General features: G+C 40.0%; 1 protein-coding gene across 1 annotated transcript in view; it reads right to left on the minus strand.

Moving 5' to 3' along the window:
- espnlb (espin like b) overlaps window positions 1-16906 on the minus strand; it is a 37894-nt gene that overhangs the window by 18536 nt on the left and 2452 nt on the right. Inside the window, exons 2-5 of the mRNA XM_034038769.3 lie at window positions 14840-15030; window positions 3478-3664; window positions 1928-2110; window positions 1021-1152 (exon numbers count right to left, since the gene is read on the minus strand). Of these exons, the coding sequence (XP_033894660.1) occupies window positions 1021-1152; window positions 1928-2110; window positions 3478-3664; window positions 14840-15030 (693 nt within the window). The remainder of the gene's footprint in view (window positions 1-1020; window positions 1153-1927; window positions 2111-3477; window positions 3665-14839; window positions 15031-16906) is intronic.

Raw genomic sequence — 16906 nt, forward strand, 5'->3', positions numbered from 1 at the left:
AGCAGATGCCTTTATCCAAGGTGACTTACAGAGACTAGGGTGTGTGAACTATGCATCAGTTGCAGAGTCACTTAAAACAACGTCTCACACGAAAGACGGAGCACAAGGAGGTTAAGTGACTTGCTCAGGGTCACACAGTGAGTGAGCTGGGATTTGAACCGGGGACCTCTTGGTTACAAGCCTGTTTCTTTAACCACCGACCACACAGCCTCAGCAAGCACGTGTTTTTTTCAAAACATGATAGCTGGTACTACATTAGGTTAAAGACAACTCTGTTTATAAGCCAAGCTTTAAGACTGTTTTGCACTTCCTTGGTAAATTTCACCTTGCGGGTGAAATTGTCCCCAGCCCTTCCTGGCTTCAATATCCAATCAGCTGCTCCCCCAATTGACTGACATAATTTCTGCCAGTAACATGCTTTTGACCCAGAAGACACTGCTCAGGTGGAATGACCCAGGGAGTTTCCTTTACCCTATAAATATATGTGTGCTGTAATATGTGTTTCTTTTAAACCTGCTCATTTGAGACCTATGTAGGTAATGGAAGTGCATTTTGTTAGCTACAATTACTTTAAATGACGGCAGTATTTAGATACAGTATGGTTTTGTTCTTGTCTAGTGAAAAGACCCCCATGTTTTTTGTTTTCTAAAAATAACTTACAAAGCCTCAGGAATTAAATTTAAAGGCTCTTACGCATTCTTAAGCTGTTTTATTTCTAGCTTTGTAACATTAACATTCCTCTCAGATAAATAAAAAAAAAAAAAGTGTGCTAATGACTGTCTGGGCCATTGAAGCCTTTTACTCAAAAATGTAAATAATTCTATTTAAAAAGTAAAAAAAAATGCCTTACAAAAGTTACAAAATGAGTATAAACAACCTAACTTACTTAAACTTCCTTAAATGCCTGCTGTGTTGTTTTTTTTTCCCAGTTTTGTATCTTGCCCGATGCTTTCACATGCTGTTTGTTTATCGTTAAATTGGCGTGCAGTTAGAAAGGCCTCATGGCGCGTTATAACTTACTGACTCCTGCACTGCCTTCAGGAACCTGGCACACTCATAGTGCCCGTTGTATTCAGCCAGGTCCCCGGCTGTGTAGCCGTCTCTGTCACGGAATCGCGGGTCCACTTGGCTCATCACCAGAATCTGGCAGCACTGGGGAGACAACAGTGTAATGATCCTGCAGATACTATAGGAACCTGTACCTTTTAGATAGAAGTAATGGTTAAAACTGCAGTTCAAGAGATGATAATGATGGTATTGTCTGGACCTGGGTTAAATACTGACGCAAGATGAAAAATGGACCTGTGTTCTGTACAGGTTTGTTGCAAGTGCATTGTAATGCTTCTAGAAGTTTAATCAGTTCTATTGGGGTTACCCTGGTAACCTGGAATTTGACACCAGCCTGGGGAGTCTTTTCAGAAGCATATTTTGCTGGAATAGTTAACATGGCTAGAGAATCATCCATAACACATAGGATATTAAACAGGTGAGCCATTAACTATGAGATCAGTCAACTGTAGTTGCACTGATGGCTTCCTGCATTAATTAAGGTGGCATTCATTACAACAAACTTAGCCTTAACCCTACCTGATAAATTTGGTGGGATTTACCACTTAGTTTAAAATTTCAAAGAACACCCTTCTTACCCCAAACCCAGAGCATAGTGCATTGTGACGCACAGCAAACAGATATCTATAAGAAGAAAACCTAAGCCAGCAGATACAGTAAGTGTATACGCACACTTAAACACAGACAAACAATTTGGGGATCGTATACCTTGGAGTTGAAATGGAAATAAAAATTAAAAATAATAAAGCTATAAAGAGTATTTTATTTTCTGTTTCTCAATGTGTGACTGTTCTGTTGAAACTCATTTATTGCACTGCACCCTAACTAGTCTGCTAACTCACATCCTGTTCATTCTTACCTCTAGCTCTCCGTTCTCGGCTGCGTCATGCAGGGGGGTTCCTCCCCAGTGGTCCTTAATGACCTTTGCCCCCATGCGCAGGAGACGCTCCAGGATCCTGTGGTGCCCCCCGCTGGCGGCAAAGTGCAGTGCCGTGGCTCCCTCGTTATCCTGCGCCGAGAGGCTCATGTCTGTGAACGAGGCCTGGCGACAAAGCTACAAATTACCTTACCTCATCCATGTGCTATCTGTGTGCTCATTATAAATTGACAAAAAACATTGCAATAGGTAAGGGAGTGGTGAGGGAGACTGAATGCAGAGTTATGTCTGTTTGTCACACAGAATACAGAAATGAATTTAGTTCATGTGAGGAAGTGGCATCCCTTTTGGGTTTACAGAGCACAGATAGCTGTCCTTTTACAGGTAAGAGGTGACACCCCCTACAGAATGCTGGTCCGAATTGAATTGTTAAACACCTGTATACTTCTACTTTAAATTAATTTTTTATATCATTAGCAACACTATGCATTGCTCCTGTATCATTATGGTGAAAATATTTTTGTTTCACAATAGGTTTTATTACTTTATTTGGGGATATGGGCCATATTTCTAAAGCATTTACTCCAGTCTTTACTGACCACCTGTTTTTTGAAAGAGGTACATTTTACAAAACTAGAATCAAATCAGAGTTACAAGGTGTTCTCTCCTTTCACAAAATAGGAGTTAATTAAAGAATGGAGGAAATGCTCTGAAAATATGGACCCATAGATTTCAGTGTGTCATCACTTCCTGTGCTTGTAGCTCATTTGTTTCTGCTGTAATACACTACCAGGAAGCAGCTGTTTTTAACTTTCTTTAGAAAAATATGCCTATAAATTTAGAAACTTGCGATTTTACTGCTTTTCAGTGGTGTTCTTAGTTTAATCTGAATGTCTACCAAGTTTCAGGCTGGTGATGAGTGGCCATAAAAATGAAGAAATTAGATCTGAATGCACTGATTAGCACTCTTTGTAATGAAATAGGGATCCATGCATTGCAATTTACATATTAGAAGCTGAACAGAATTCATCTCAGCTAAGATAATTCTGCACACTAGTTGATGCAGGTCACTCTTGTTTTCAGAGCCTACAGTATGTAACCCTGTAATATGTGCTTTCCAGTTACATGAATACGCAAATCCATTTCTTGGTAACTAGTTGCCAGCTGGGATTAGAGGCATTTGGTGTTCAGCACCCCCTTTCAATAACATAATTGTAAAAAGCTGTCCAGCTGCCCTGAGTGACACAAAAAAAGTTCTCTCAGACTCTTCTGAAGTTCAGTATTAAGCCAGAGTGTATTTTACCCCAAATTGTTATTAGCACAATTTGTTTATGAAAAAAGAAAAAGAAAAACAGCAATTACAATTCTAAAAACAAACAAGAAACAACAATAATAAATAGTAAAAGTGGTTTGTTTTTTGTTTGGTCACATTATTTGATACGTTTTTCCTCTTTGAAGAAAGCGTGCTCAAGACGATTAGGAATAAAACAGTTCCAGGCCTGTGTGCCACGATGATGAGGTTGGAGACTCACCAGCCAGACGACCAGGGCGTGGTGGCCCATGTGAGCCGCGGCGTGCAGCGCGGTCATGCCATCTTGAGCTCGCAGGAGGACGCTGGCACCGCAGTCCTTCACCAGGAACTCCACGATGTGCAGGTGCCCCTCCTGTGAAGCCAAGTAGAGGGGCGTGGCACCGTTCCTCGTCTGCCGGTTCACACACCTGGGCAAATACAGGCCCAATGAGACAGTTAGAAACAAACAGTGATAAACGTGAACAAATCTATTAAAATATCCAATTACCCGCTTGGAGATTTAGTGCAGTGGACAGGCTGGACAACACAGCTCAATTGCTAATCAGGACTACATCACATTACAAGCACTTACAATGTTTATGTCACCTTTTAGAAATCTAGTTCGGAACGGATCCTAGCGGCTTGTGAGTTATTAAAACAGACATCAGCATAAGACATGTACTTCTCTCGACTACAGTCAATGGGCTGATTTATTCTACAAATTAACTGAAAAAGGGGTATGTGAAACTAACCATTCTAAAATCCAAAGAAAACACATTTTTTTATTATGACTTTAGAGCAGAACTCCAAACCATGTGCAGTTTAGCTGACAAAATGCACAATCGTCTTTAAAGCTCAGTCTTTAAGTCCACAGCGCTCCCTGCTGTTTTGTTTAATGCATTTTCTGCTTTCCTCTGCCACCTGGTGGCAGGACCAATGAAGTGCAGCTGAATAAATGATGGCCAGAAAAAACAGGATAGCAAAGATGCTACATTTTTGTGCTATCTCGCTGCGGCAGTCTCACGACAAGTGAATAGCTGGCCATGGCTACCACTGCAGGCACAAAAAAAAGATGTCTTGTATTTTTTCCTTAAGAAATACAAACACAAAACTCCCAGTGCACCATGCATTGTAATTGAGAAGGACTTAAATGTTAACCTGTTTAATGAAACCATTTAAATTCTTAGACATGTCTTATTAGTCAGAAGAGTATCAGTTGACTGTTTTAACAGCATTGAAGGGGGGTTCCGAGCCACTGCAAAGAAAGATTTGGCAATGGAAGTGTTAAGCAGTTCTGAAAGGGCCTTTTCTATTACCAAATGCCAGCACAAAAGTATTGGATATAAAATAATAGGCCTGAGTAATAGGTACTTAAAAATAGCAAACGTGTATGTGCATTGTAGCAGAGAAGCGCGATATTGCCCTCTAGAGGCAATGTGCAGAGGGAGAATGCTGAAAGTGTATTCCAATATGGCTTTCATTTTCATATTTAACCTGAAAATATGAGCTGTGTACCATTTGGAACATAAACAAATACAATGTTTTAATTGTGTAATATGTAGAGTTAAACCAAGGTTTTAGAAAAAATCAGTTTAGCATAACAGCATTCTCACAAGTTCTATCCTGTTTAGCTGTTGATCTGTCTGTTTTCCAGAATGGCTCTCGCTTCTAGCCCGATTACACAAGCCACTTTTAAGCCGGCTTTGAGGTGGTCTTTTCAATAATGTAAACCCAGCCACAATAGTTTTAAACCGTCAGAAAAGTGCCCTGCTCCAGAGGTCAATTGGAGCCGTCTTAGCTCCCTGTCTTACTGTGCTGTGAATGTATCTGGCCCTGAGTCGACTCACGCAGGAGTATATTGTAAATAAACATTGACACTCCTCCGTCTCCTTGGGAACAGCACCTATAAACACCTGAAGCTGCTGATAAGAAAGACCGCAGTGATCAGTGCCTGTGTTGAATATATTATTTATTGTTTTTTTGACTCACTGACACTAAACCTTATTGCATTCAGTGCTGCACATTATGTGGAGTGAGGTAGGGTAATTATCAGACTTACAATAGCATGATAAATGGGCTTCGCCTGAAAAACAGCAAAATAATAAGGGGTTGGAAGGTTGTTTCATGAAAACATAAGACAATTTAGGAACGAGAGGAGGCCACTTGGCCCATCAGCGCTAGGTAACCCTTTCATACCCTCACCACTATGTGTAAAGAGATGCGTCGACCCTCTGTCCTGTTGGTCTCCACTTTAAATCAATGCCAAGATCAGATTCATTCTCAATGCACAGGGTGTGAGGCCTGGTGTTCTGGCTCAACATGCATCTTCTGATCAACTGAGGAGCTGCAAGCCAGAGGTTCTCAAACCAAGGAGATTAGGGAACCCGCAGCACAAAACTGATCAAAGGAAAAATCTGAGAAAAAAGTGAAAAACTAGCAAGTAAAACCCTTTCTTCATCACAAAGATAAGGAAAAATGTTTGTAATTAATGCAGATTCAATATGGAAACAGTGTAGGATCACTTTCCATGTGTTTAATAAAGAATATCTCATAGTTTTCTCTCCTCCTCCTCCAGGCTCAATTAAACTGATTATAACATGTACTGTAAGTTAAATAAATACATAAAATCAACTTCTTGTCCTACTAAATAATTTATTTTTATAATGTATTAATTTCTCAGTTTATAAATTCTTCTTTTGTCAATTAGATTTCTCTGGTCATAATGTTATTTCAGAGAGAATTTTTCTTTGAGTTCAATTGCCACTTTTCACCTGAAGAAGAGATCTTTGTGGTCCTGAAAGCTACTGTATATAAAATATGCGGGCTAATGTATAGAACAACATATGGGCTGCATTGAGTTACAAGGAAATAAACTGCATGAAGGGGTTCTGTGACATCCTAAAACACAAGAGCATAATTTCAACTTCTTGGCGCCAAAACCACACAATATGAGTTTCTTTTTTGTTTGTTTTTTTTTGTTTTTTGCGTGGGGATCAGCATGTCTACAAATGACTCATTCCTCCACCTAAAACGTAAACGAAGCAACAGTAAAAAAATAGAAATGAACTCCTAAAGACAATAAAATACTTTCATGTTCATATCCAAGACAATCTCCTCAGACCTCAGGGGTCCCAGTCCCGAGTTAAGAATCGCTGTTTCATGCAAAAATATATACAGGTGGCTGTACATGGCTTTTGTCTGGAATTAACACTTCTGTGGATGTATGACGTTTTGTAGCCTAACAATGAGTGACTTCATTTAAAAGTACTTCATCTGCCAGGACAAAAGAAGCTTTCAAATCTTTAGCTGGTCCCCCTTGTCTTAAAAGATGGCCATTTGCATACCAGTTCACCTTAGCTATACAGCTGGGTATGTTACAGGAAGAAACCAAATATAAAAGAAGGTTGGGGTTATCACTGTGATAATTATGAACTAAGTGCATGTTGTGTGCGAGTTGCCTGGTTTCTGTCGAGGTGATAAATATTTACATGCCTTTCAGTAACAGAATGTGTCTCGATTCAGGAACAGCAGCAGACTGTATTAATAAATCAAGAGGCCGGTAATTGGCCCTTTCTGATGATCCTGGCATCACCCTCTGAAGGGCCATTACGATAATCAGACACTGGCTTTTAAAGTGATAAAACAAAATCCTGCCAGAAATCTAACTGTTTTGTACTTCCATCAGCTACATAGGTCTCAACTGTGCAGTTTTGAAAGAAACACATGTTGTGGTAAATATTTTAGTTTTAAAACATGATATCTTAGGTTTCCATGTCTCAGCAAATCTGTTATACTTCATTGGTCATTTCACCTCAGCAGTGTCTTCTTGGTTAAAGCGTGTTACTGGCTTACATATCAGTCAATAGGGGAAGCAGCTGGTTGGTTAATGACAGGGAAAAAGCTATAGGATTATCTCCGGAATATCAAGTTCCATGGCAACTGGATAATCGTCTCTCCAGATATATGCAAAAATGTGTGACAGATTGACAGATATACCCCCAGAAACAGATATTCTCAAAAGCTTATCCAAAACAATGTTAACAATAAGGAATAAGGCTCCTATTCCATTGTGGTGAGCCATTCCTGGGAATCAGGTCAGGCTCCTAGTGAAACAGCAACCAAATACAGTATTTCTGTATGAAACAGGTAACAAGTGGTGAACTAGTACCATCTAGTGGTATGACATCGCAACTGCATCAGTGACATTAAAGGCTAAGTGCTTACTGTATTGTCATGGCAAAGGAGCAGCAAACGTAGCTCTGAATTGATATAGCCAAGCTGCAGTTTCACCACTCAAACGGTAGATGGCATGTGAGTAACACTTTTCAGAGAAGACTGCATTGGACAACACACCTTTTACAACTTTCTTTTATGTACCCTAATACAGCCTGTCTGTCAGTCAGTTCCTCTATTACAGCAGTTTTAAACACTGCCCCCCCTCCCCCAAATAGAGTATAATCACGCTAAATAAACTAAATTAAAAAGTAGTTTCATGACAATAGAGACACACAGATAAATGGATATATGGAGACAAAGAGACCCCCATACAGCCCAGTATCTGAAACTCTCAATAACTTTGGCTAAATAATATGAATACCAAGTTACATAACAACTGAATACGCAGTTTTCCAGATGGAAAAATGTAAAGTGTGGACGTATTAACACAGTACACAGCTCCACTATATCCCATTTGAAGGGGAGTTATTTGCACTTATTACGAATAACTGTGACCATAACCTATTCCCCGTGGCTGCTATTTTAAATTAAACTCAGTCACACAATACCCTCAGTGAGCCTGATACTGCAGTGGAATCTTCATTAAATAAAAAGCACAGTGCCCCTTTGGCGGGATGCAGAACCACAAGACCTACACAAAAGAAACAGGCAAAGCTGGGAATCGCCTGATTAATAGCAGGTGGACTGAAACACGGCCACACTCCAAATTCCAGGCTTATCACAGCCATGCAAAAAATAATATTGACAGTAGGCAGGTCTGGATAAAAAGTTACTGCAGTAATCTATATAACTGTAGCTTGAGACAATACATTTGAGGTAGCAGAGTTGCACTGATCTCATGAGCAACAAGCCTGCTTACCAGCCATACCGTAGCTTTCCAATCTCCCCCAGTTTGGAATTCAATACTCGCTTGCTACTTTGACAGCACCTGTGCTTGCTTTGGGGTCGCTGTACAGCCTGACTGACTTCACCGTCAGTTTTGCTGCACTACACCAGCAACTAATGTGTACTCTGCCTGTCAGTTAAAAAGCAATTAGCTTCGAATAACATTTCTTTGTTTTATGATGTTTCATTCAGAGTGTTTCTTATCCCAATTATTTGTCTTTGTTGTAGCGAATAAAAAATACATACATCTTACCTGTTGTGCACTTACATGCATTATAGTTTTGAAAGAAACACGTGTTAAAATGAAGCATAGCTTGCAAACACAGATTTCTGTAACAGAGCAGTCCCATATATCAAGTTTTAAAATCAAAACATGTGTTTATTTCACTCCTGCACATTTGATACCAATGAACAGAAGGTAAGATTCCTGGAATTATGTTAGAGACAATCACAATCTAACTAAACAATATCTGCTACAACTTTAGGTTAAAGGAAATTTCAATCTTATCTGTTTTTTTTTTTGTTTTTTTTTTTACAGCAAATAGGTTACACTTCCACACAAAACATGTCATGCGAGACGGCTACGTGATTTCACACTGCTTTTGAAGAAGCTGGGTCGACCTGGGTGACAGAAGCAAGTACACAACGCGCGTATCAATGCCTCAAAAGCAGCTTGTTACAGACGCTTCCATCCAAGCTTCTCTGGATTGAACTGTCTGCCTAAATGTTGATTAGAGCAAATGTTTCTTCATCCTGTTGCAATCTGGCTCATGGTGTGTCTCACTCAACAATATGGCTGAACAGAATAAACAGAAATGTTCCTTGCGGAAGTGAAACCTTCACGCAGGTGTGGCTGTTTGTTACTTCATCCACTTCTGAATGGTCACCATACATTTTATCTTGCTCGACCCGGGTCAAAGCGTGTCGACCCACTTCCTAAGGTCAACCTGGGTATGACCAGGAACGTGGTTTCACACTACGCGGGAAGGTGACCCCGGGTAGGAGTGCCAGTGTGAAAGGGGCTTTAGGTTACAGGAAGCTCTCAGTGTCAACGCCCTGTTCTTGGGTTATCTGTTTGCACTTCCTGGGTCATTTCTTCATTGTCAGAGCATGTTCCTGGCTGAAAGCATGCGCGGGGAAGCATCTGATTGGTTATTGACAGGAAAGAAGCCATTGAAAGGGAGGTGAGAATGTCATCCTCCCAGTGAAATGTTGCAGTACATGCAAGAGTCTAAAAACATAAAAACACATTTGCTCAAACATGTGGTTCTTTCAAAACTGCACTCTTAAGACCTATATAATGAATGGATGTGCAAAATTCATGGAACTATTTTGTTATCTACAACTGAATGGCAGATTCACAATAATGGCAAACATCACAAAAAAAGTAATACAACAAAATCCAAAGCTTTAAATGGTAACTACAGAATAGTGTGCTGAAATATTAATTGTAACAATTAATTGTACTTTCACTGCAGAGCTTTGGAATTGAACATTTCCTTGAGGCTCTACAAAGCTCTTCAATCCTTCAATATGTATCTCTGCCACATTGTCAATTGTCCAGCACTATGCTGTAACTTAATAATGAGCACTTAATACTCATCCTGTATCTTAACAATGGCCATTCTATTCTCAGCCAAAACACTTCATTCTTCTCTCCTCATCATTGTCATCCTACACTCAAAACTCCAGCAAGGCTGCTCTGTATTTTAACCAATATTAGAAGCATGTGTTGAATGTGATTGTGTAAGTGGAGACGGTGATGGAGAGGGAATGGAAAACTGTAAGTGGAGCTGGTGTCTGTCACGGGCCTGTCAGAGAGACCTGGCCTTGACAATGCAGCTTCGCTGCAGGAACGCCTCAGTGCGTGAGCTGCACTCGAGGTCAAGAGAGAGTGACAGGAGAAGCGTGGATTCAAATCTCAAGCCCTCAGACCCAAGGCATGCCGGCTGAACTATCCCTGAACTATTTCATCCCTGCAGGCCGGCATTCAGTAGCAGGGCATTAAAGTGCATGGTGCTTACAAAATAGGCATCATTTCATAGGTTTAAGATTTTGAAAAATTAGCACATTATGGTAAAGGTGAATTAGATTTTTTTTAATGGTATTTAATTCACAGGGAATATTTATCGAATGCCCCTTGCTGTACTTCTGGTCAACTTTCATAAAGTCGCAAGAAGGAATTAGGTCAACATTGAAAACATAGTCATAGGAAAAGATGGTACTCGCATAAAAAAAAGAATGATTGCAAAGTATGATAAATTACTTTTACTGCAAAAATACTGTATGGTAGTTCCATTAAAGTTGAAACAACTTCCACAGTAAATATTTCATTTTTGGCCTTTCCTTGTAGGCAAAATTCCCACCTTATAGATCACATCATTGTTCTTGGTTCATCACCCAGACTCCAGTTCTGAATCCAATCTATTTTTTGTTTGTGCTGCAAATACTATGTAAAATGCTCACTAACTAATGATTCTTTTTAACCATGGGGGTTGCTACTGAAAATACTCCTACAATCTGGATTTTCTGAAGGGAAGTAGTATTGAAAATGGCCACTAGGAATGTGCAACTGTAATATCTGCCCCCTCTGCAACTGTCTTTCCAGAAGCAGACCTAGTGGTTGAAAAATGTGATCGGTCCGAGTGTCTGATCTCACGGCCAAGCCAATTGCCTCCCAGGAACAATTTACACCCAGGAACTGGAGAGTGGATATCGACGAGCGATCGGCCTCTGTGGATAAAAGGCCCTACTTGCCAGTAGATCCAGAGGCTGGTAGCTCACCCACATCCGTTTGCCTGAGTTCCTGAGTGTAAAGAGGCAATTGGCTTGGTTGTGGGATCACACAACACCCACTGCCCTTCAGTACTCCGGAGCTGTTGTGGGGAATTGCTGTGGTGAGGGAACACAATTGGAAATTCAAAGTGTCCCTTTGGCAGCAACAAAAACACTGTAAGATGGAAAAAATGATCTTACAGCCCCTAGCATGTGGCAGCTGAGTGCTTGCCATCAATTATAAATTAAATAATTGCTTAATGCTTTGACAGCTGTCGAGCATGGATCAGTTATCTAAAGCCAAGACCCACTTATCTCTGTTTAATTGCAACAATCTCCTATTGATCTCAGCATGGATGTTGAGTGACACTGTCTCCGTTTAGGAATCTGAGATGCAAAGTTGCTCAACGAGATGATGCATGAAAAAACAGGCACTCTGGTTCCAAAGATGTCGTTATTGTCCTGTTTTACTTCACTAAACAGCAGATACCTGCCAATCAAATGTCTCCTACAGCGACCCCTTTTGGTAAAATGAAACTCCATAATGTTAAATTGGGACATGGTGATTGGCCACTATCAAATTCCTTGGCAATAGACAGCGACTGTTCTGTACATGAAAAAAGTGAGGTCAGAGGTGGGACAAGATACCTTCAATGCACCTCCAATGAGCGTGTAGTATTTCAAAGCATTTCCTCTATCCTTAATTACCTATTTTTTCAAAGGAGAAAAAAAAAATATTTGGAACATTGCTAATGTTACAAAATGGAATACAAAGCATGTTGAGATTACTTGAGACATATATAGCTTAGTTGTTTACTTCTAGTTTTGTGAAATATTTCATTTAGAAAATTTTCAAGCTTAGAAAATACTGCCCACTGTAATAGGAAAAATAGGTAAATTTTAGCAAATTAAAAAAATATATAAAAATCACTAAAAGAAATGGCATTCATGAGCTTTTGAACATAACACTAACTTATCAGGATACATTAACAAGTAGGGAGGGAAAGGACTACCCCCCCCCCCCCCCCCCCCCAACATCTTAACTGCCAAAGGTCAATTTCTGTCCATTTCTCATAGATTTCATTCTGCATTCATGTTTCAATGGAAATCGGTAATGTACTTTTTTTAAATGGACATAAATGCCCATTTTCACAATAGATACCACATTTCAAGTACAGATTGTGACATTCCACATTGAAATATGACATAAACAACCTGTCACTATCCTTCCCAAACAAGGCCCATTTATCATATTGGTGTGTTCAATCAGCACAGAAGATAGAGAGCAGCTGGGCCTAATTCTGCTCTCCTTTACAAGCAGGCAGGAAGTGTGGCAGCAACAACTTTGTAAAATACTGACACTGAAGCGTTTATTTTTCTTATGTAATACTATCCATGATCAAACCTGAACTGGATAACCAAATAATCCTGAAAATCAAAAAGTGACCACAATATGGCGGCCATCTTAGGTCACAGGTCAGGCCAACCTATTACTGTCCTTCACAAAGACCCACTTTGGTATATTGGTGTGTTCGATCAGCACAGACAATAGGGTACAGCTGGCACCCAATGCTGCCCTCCTGTTTACAGGAAGGTAGAATTACTCTCTGTAACCCACACCTCTGGCACACTGTTGTCAGCAGCAGGGAATCAGGCAGACGAACAAAACCTTGATATATCTGCCCAATCTGCACTGCACTAATTATAGGCTAGCTGATGACTCATTATGGTAGATTTAACTCAGCTTTAGCAACAGCATTGTTTTTTATGTTAATGGGTCCACAAGGTTACTGCTACAGAAGAACCTCAGAGTTATGTACATGTTGGGAGTGGAGGGAACTCATATTCATGTGTGTAAAATGAGCAAGAAGAGTTGTGTTTAAGTTTGCAGTAGTTTCATAACTTTGAGGTCCTTCTCTACTGTTTACTGTCACTGGATGCACATTCTCCTTCACTACATGTTTTGCTTCTTCAGCTATGGAAATCATGAGAGCAAGCACAAGAAGGAATTCCCACATATTAGAGGAGTGCTAACCAAGGGTTTGAAAGCCACCTGTATCAGCAGCTTTATCATTCCTCGGGTTAAAGATCTTTCGGTTCTTTGCTTGTTTGTTAGTTAAGAATATATTAAAAACACTTTTGCACTGGTATTTAATCACTTAAGCAGTGGGACACATGGAGGTCTTTTTAGATATACATTGTATTATGGTCTAAACCAGGGGTGTCAAACTCAGTTCCTGGAGGGCCGCAGTGTCTTCTGGCTTTCGTTCCACCCGAGCTCTCAATTACTTAATTGTTCTAATTATATGATTAACTGGACACATTTAACACTTCTCTTCAGGCCTCAAAATGTTTCATAGGTAGTGTACCTTGAATCAAGTGAATCAATCATTTTTAAAACCATTATCTGTAAAAGACCTTGAAAAATGTCAAATTGAACAAATAATTAGATCAATTATGTTAATTGAGAGCTTAAGCTGGAATGAAAACCAGAAGACCCTGCGGCCCTCGAAGACTGGAGTTTGACACACCTGTCTAAACAATCTAAATACTGTCGCTATTTAATTCTTTATTATATCAACTAGGGTTTTAAACAAGGGGCAATTTATTGATACCCTTATTAACATTATTACTTACAATAAAAATAGAGAGAAATTACGTGCATGGAAAATTAAGTAGTATACAGTTTAGGGTAGCGGTAATATAGTTTAGATAATTAAAATAGACCACATAGTCTGACTGCAGCAAGAGCATCAGGTGAGCTTTAGTACCTTAAGCAGCAGCATCCTTTAAATCTATGGTGCAATTGTCTTTAAAATAGTTGCATCTCTCTCCATGCACAGCTAGTAGCACTCCTCTAAAGACTGCCAACATGGTCATATGTACTGTAGTGGAGATGTCTAGATGGTAACGGGGGTTTGAAATTTCCAGGTTATGTTTAAAATAGCAATAAAATAAAAAGAGCATAACGTCAGGTGTACAGTGTACTGTGGGTAAATTCTGCCACGCCCCAATGCCCTGAGGAAGGCTGCAGTTGCACCGATAGGGTTTGTGAGTGTAGACACAGGTTTGTACAAAGGCGAGTGTAAACGTTTCTACAGACTCTGACTGATAAAATGCTACGACAGCAAGGATGGGCTAACCTCAAGTTTACAGAGCTGAGGAATGCTTCTCTACTTCAATTCCTGTTACCTCCACTTTATTCTACTTGTTGTTTGTAAATATGGGCATGAGAAGATGCCAGTAAGCCTGGTGCAAAACATGGAAAGGTCCAGATGGTAAAACCTTTATTCAGCACCACACACCCCACTTTTCAGAGTCCACATAGTGGACCCCTATCTGGGGTGGCATTTCTTTCCTATACGGTCTGAAGATTAAATTGGAGTTACCTTTCCCAGACATGTACATGTCTCCAGTGTAAAAGTGTTAACATTATTATTACCCAAGCCCTTTGCTACGTGTATCAAGTAAAAAACCAAAGTAAAAAAATAAACAATATTACAAATGATTTACAGCAAGAAGCTTAAAAGCACTGTTAAACAATCCTGCAGTTTGCACAGCATTGAGCGGGCAGGGGGCAGTGTCTCATGAGCAGCAGGGGTCCTGACTTGATGGATCTGTAGCCCAGAGAGTTAATCAGTGTTAATCAACTCTTGTGTTACCTAGTAATGTTCTGGAGCTTAAATCAAGATGTTGAATTCACTCACCCTGGCTCATGGCTGACTAGGAGTTTGAGGCTGGTGAGGTCCCCCTTAGCGGCGGCGTAATGAACTGGCAGTGCCCCGCAGTCTGTCTCCATCCCCGCTCCCCCGCCCACCTGGACCATCCACTGCATCAGCTCTGTGTGACCAAACCGAGCAGCCAGGTGCATCGCTGTTGCCCCCGAACTGTCCCGGTCCTGCAAGAGAGGACAAAGCCACACCATTGAAACATGCCATCCCATTCACCAGGGAACCATTCATTTATTATTAATTTAATAATCACATGCATGTATTTAGTGAGACACTTTCCTATATAAGTTAAAGTAATTGTAGCCAACTTAACAGTCTCATAGAATGTCTCTGCCATCTACATCCATTCATTATATAGGTGACAAATGTGCAGTTTTGAAAGAAACACATGTTATAGCAAACATGTCTTTTCAAAACGTATCACATACTACACTAGGTTAAACAAAACTGTTTACAAGCTATGCTTTTAGACCGTTTTGTACGGGTGAAATTGTCCCCAGCCCTTTAGCTTCAATATCCAGTCAGCTACTTCCCCAATTGACTGACATGCTTTTAACCAGTAACATGTTTTGACCCAGAAGACACTGCTGAGGGGAAATGACCCAGGAAGTGCAAACAGGTAACCCAAGAAGAAGGCATAGAAAATGAGAACTTCCTTAACCCCAAGTAGTACATGTTTTAGATACAAACTACTTATGTGCTATTACATGTGTTTTATTTAAAACTTCACATTTGAGGTAGGTAATGGAAGTGCAAAAGATGTATTATTATTTTGTTCACTACTTTAAGGGTGTAGATATTAAAATGTGACACACCCATCAAAGTGCTTCTGCTGCACTGACTTTAACTCAGCCAATTAATGGAAATGGGCTATTGCATTTTCAACAATGGAAACCTCGGATTTCAGAAGAGAGTCATGATGAAAGGTGCTGTGCAATGATGCGTTCAAAAGGCACCATCTGTCACTTCTGGGTTGCAGTTTCAAAGGGAAACTCATAGGTCCTGAAGGTCCATGTATAGAACCTAACCATTTAGATGCTGGAACACCTACATTTCCAAATTAAACTAAAACACAGCTTCACCATTCCTTTTGCTAAATATGTTCATTTTGTGGTAATTTGACTAACCTACCAAAAACAACCGTGTGTATTCATGAAACAATATTACATACTTCAAAAGAGCACTAAACCTGAACCTTAAACTCACTCGTAACCTTGCCATTAACATAATCACTAACCCTGTTTATCTTCATTCATGGCTAAAAGGATCTCTTTTTGATAGTTCTTTTTTGTTTGTTTGTGCGATTAATACCACTGCGGTAGTCTGCAACTACAGATGTATCCAAAATAAAATGAACTTCTATTTTATCCCAGTTCATTTAAAGCATCAAGCAAGCTGTTCATATTTTGACAGTAAGATCCAGGTTCAACATATGTTTGACTGCCTATCCCCTCACGGAAGTTAGGATGGAAATCTAGTCTGATCTCTGCAAATGCTCATGGATACAGAGCAGAATCATCTGCTGGCTGTGCACCTGCTACCTGCAGGATCTAATGTCTTGCCCGTCAAGACTGAAACAGGCGAACAGGGGAAAGCAGTTTGCATATACTGGATTCTGCCGAGTTAACGCCCCGGTTTGAATGATCATCCCTTCCAAAACTTTGAGCTGAAACTAAAATTTTCACCATTCATTTCTGGTTTTCGGAAATATCACGTGAATAATGGAGCTTGAGGGGGTCTTAACCTAGCCCTCAAGCAGACATCAGTCGTAGGTGATTGTAATGGTAACGCACCCCTTAATAAAGTTTACCACTGCAGATTTGCACAGATTTGCAGTTTTACTATGTTTTTCCCATGGTTATACTAGTCATTTGCCATAGTTTGCTATGCTTTTCAATATGCTTACGTTTCTGGACTTTACAGTGCTTTCACTGTGCTTTATTCAATTGTGCTATTTTACTGTGGTACTTTAATGGGGGTCAGATTATTTAAAATTATGTCTACAAGTACATAGAAGTGATCAGTTCAAGATCAGTTTGGTAC

The sequence above is a fragment of the Acipenser ruthenus genome, chromosome 17 (assembly GCF_902713425.1).
Source record: "Acipenser ruthenus chromosome 17, fAciRut3.2 maternal haplotype, whole genome shotgun sequence".
NCBI lineage: Eukaryota > Metazoa > Chordata > Actinopteri > Acipenseriformes > Acipenseridae > Acipenser > Acipenser ruthenus.